The 2,218-nt window shown below is 51.1% G+C and overlaps 1 protein-coding gene across 1 annotated transcript in view; it reads right to left on the bottom strand.

Moving 5' to 3' along the window:
• Positions 1 to 298: 298 nt before the first annotated feature.
• LOC120037820 (paired box protein Pax-2-B-like) overlaps positions 299 to 2,218 on the bottom strand; it is a 36,625-nt gene continuing 34,705 nt past the window's right edge. Inside the window, exons 8-9 of the mRNA XM_038983787.1 lie at positions 519 to 590; positions 299 to 372 (exon numbers count right to left, since the gene is read on the bottom strand). Coding sequence (XP_038839715.1) covers positions 299 to 372; positions 519 to 590 — 146 coding nt within the window. The remainder of the gene's footprint in view (positions 373 to 518; positions 591 to 2,218) is intronic.

Genomic DNA, 2,218 nt, shown 5'->3' with positions numbered 1-2,218 from the left:
TGGTTTAATTCCCCCACAGCATCACGGCGGTGAAAGTCATTCATTACCAAATGTGTGCTCAAGGTTAGTTTGCTTTGTGTGAAGACGAAATAATAATTAATTCCAGAGCCAGGAGAGCTTGCAGGGAGAGCAGGGTAGAGGAGCAGTTTGTCACTAGGCCACAGAGACATCAGGGATGTGCCAGGAGAGCTTGCAGGGAGAGCAGGGTAGAGGAGCAGTTTGTCACTAGGCCACAGAGACATCAGGGATGTGTCCCAGGAGAGCTTGCAGGGAGAGCAGGGTAGAGAGCAGTTTGTCACTAGGCCACAGAGACATCAGGGATGTGTCCCAGGAGAGCTTGCAGGGAGAGCAGGGTAGAGGAGCAGTTTGTCACTAGGCCACAGAGACATCAGGGATGTGTCTCAGGAGAGCTTGCAGGGAGAGCAGGGTAGAGGAGCAGTTTGTCACTAGGCCACAGAGACATCAGGGATGTGTCCCAGGAGAGCTTGCAGGGAGAGCAGGGTAGAGCAGTTTGTCACTAGGCCACAGAGACATCAGGATGTGTCCCAGGAGAGCTTGCAGGGAGAGCAGGGTAGAGGAGCAGTTTGTCACTAGGCCACAGAGACATCAGGGATGTGTCTCAGGAGAGCTTGCAGGGAGAGCAGGGTAGAGGAGCAGTTTGTCACTAGGCCACAGAGACATCAGGGATGTGTCTCAGGAGAGCTTGCAGGGAGAGCAGGGTAGAGGAGCAGTTTGTCACTAGGCCACAGAGACATCAGGGATGTGTCCCAGGAGAGCTTGCAGGGAGAGCAGGGTAGAGGAGCAGTTTGTCACTAGGCCACAGAGACATCAGGGATGTGTCTCAGGAGAGCTTGCAGGGAGAGCAGGTAGAGGAGCAGTTTGTCGCCAGGCCACAGAGACATCAGGGATGTGTCCCAGGGACGTGTCCAGTGAGCAGCGATCACAACCAGTCAGGAGGGAACGTGCCTCTCTCGCTCTGCCTGTTCCTGATGTGCTGTGGCTTAATAAACACTATTCTCTTATTAGTGCACTGCATTTGATCAGATAGTGCACTATATAGGGAATAGGGTGCCATCTGGGATTCACTCCAAGTCTTCAGGGTTTCTTTCTACTCCACACTAGCGCACTCAGTCACTCTCTCAGTCACTCTCTGCCACTCTCTGTCACTCTCTGTCACTCTCTGTCACTCTCTCAGTTAGTCACTCAGTTACTCTCTCAGTCACTCTCTCAGTCACTCTCTGTCACTCTCTGTCACTCTCTCAGTTACTATCTCAGTTACTCTCAGTCACCCTTTCAGTCACTCTCTCAGTCACTCTCTGTCACTCTCTGTCACTCTCTCAGTTAGTCACTCAGTTACTCTCTCAGTCACTCTCTCAGTCACGCTCTGTCACTCTCTGTCACTCTCTCAGTTAGTCACTCAGTCACTCTCTCAGTCCACTCTCTCAGTCACTCTCTCAGTGCATCAACTGTTCAGATCTGATGTGTTCCCCCGACAGCTGTAAGCACTAAGATCATCTTTGGTCGTAGACACGGATTAAGGAGGATTTCAGTGCTACGAAGCTTCCAGGAAACTCACCTCTGCTGGTTTTGTCCACTGGCCTTCCTCCTGGAATGTCTAATCAACATATCATCCACCTATTACAGACAATTACTCCTCAGGAGCACCTGTTAGGGCTCAGAGAGGAGGAGAGGAGTGATGGATGAAGAGAAGGTGTGGGGGGGGGGGGGGGGGGGGGTGTCATTGACACCTACCAATGCACTCTGGGAGTCTCCCATCGGCAGGCCAGCAGGGATTCTGGGTAAAGAGTTCCGTTGTGCATCCAAATTGCACACTATTACCTGTATAGCGCAAATACTTTAGAAAGAGGCCTGGTGTATGCCGCTAAAGTAGTGCACTACACAGGACATAAGGCACCATTTGGGAGGATGCTCCTCTCAGTATGCAGCCGGCGGCCGCTCGGTCAGCTCTAGTCTACAGCCATGTGTAGAACTGCACTTGAAAAGCCCAGGGGACTGGCCTTCAGAAGCCTCAGTAACCTAATCAAGACACACTGCTACTGGAGTGACTGTTTGGGATCAAGGAAACACAAAGCAGATCTAGATACTGCAGCACAATTAGGTTGTATCTTCACTAATCTCTCCCTCACTGTTTTACTAAACACACAAACAGTTCCAATTGGTCTTTCCTTCTCCTATTCATCATGTTCTACCCGTGAAA

This window comes from Salvelinus namaycush, unplaced genomic scaffold (genome assembly GCF_016432855.1).
Source record: "Salvelinus namaycush isolate Seneca unplaced genomic scaffold, SaNama_1.0 Scaffold1898, whole genome shotgun sequence".
Classification (NCBI taxonomy): domain Eukaryota; kingdom Metazoa; phylum Chordata; class Actinopteri; order Salmoniformes; family Salmonidae; genus Salvelinus; species Salvelinus namaycush.
Note: the sequence above shows the minus strand (reverse complement) of the source record. Positions and strands in the feature narration are given on the sequence as shown.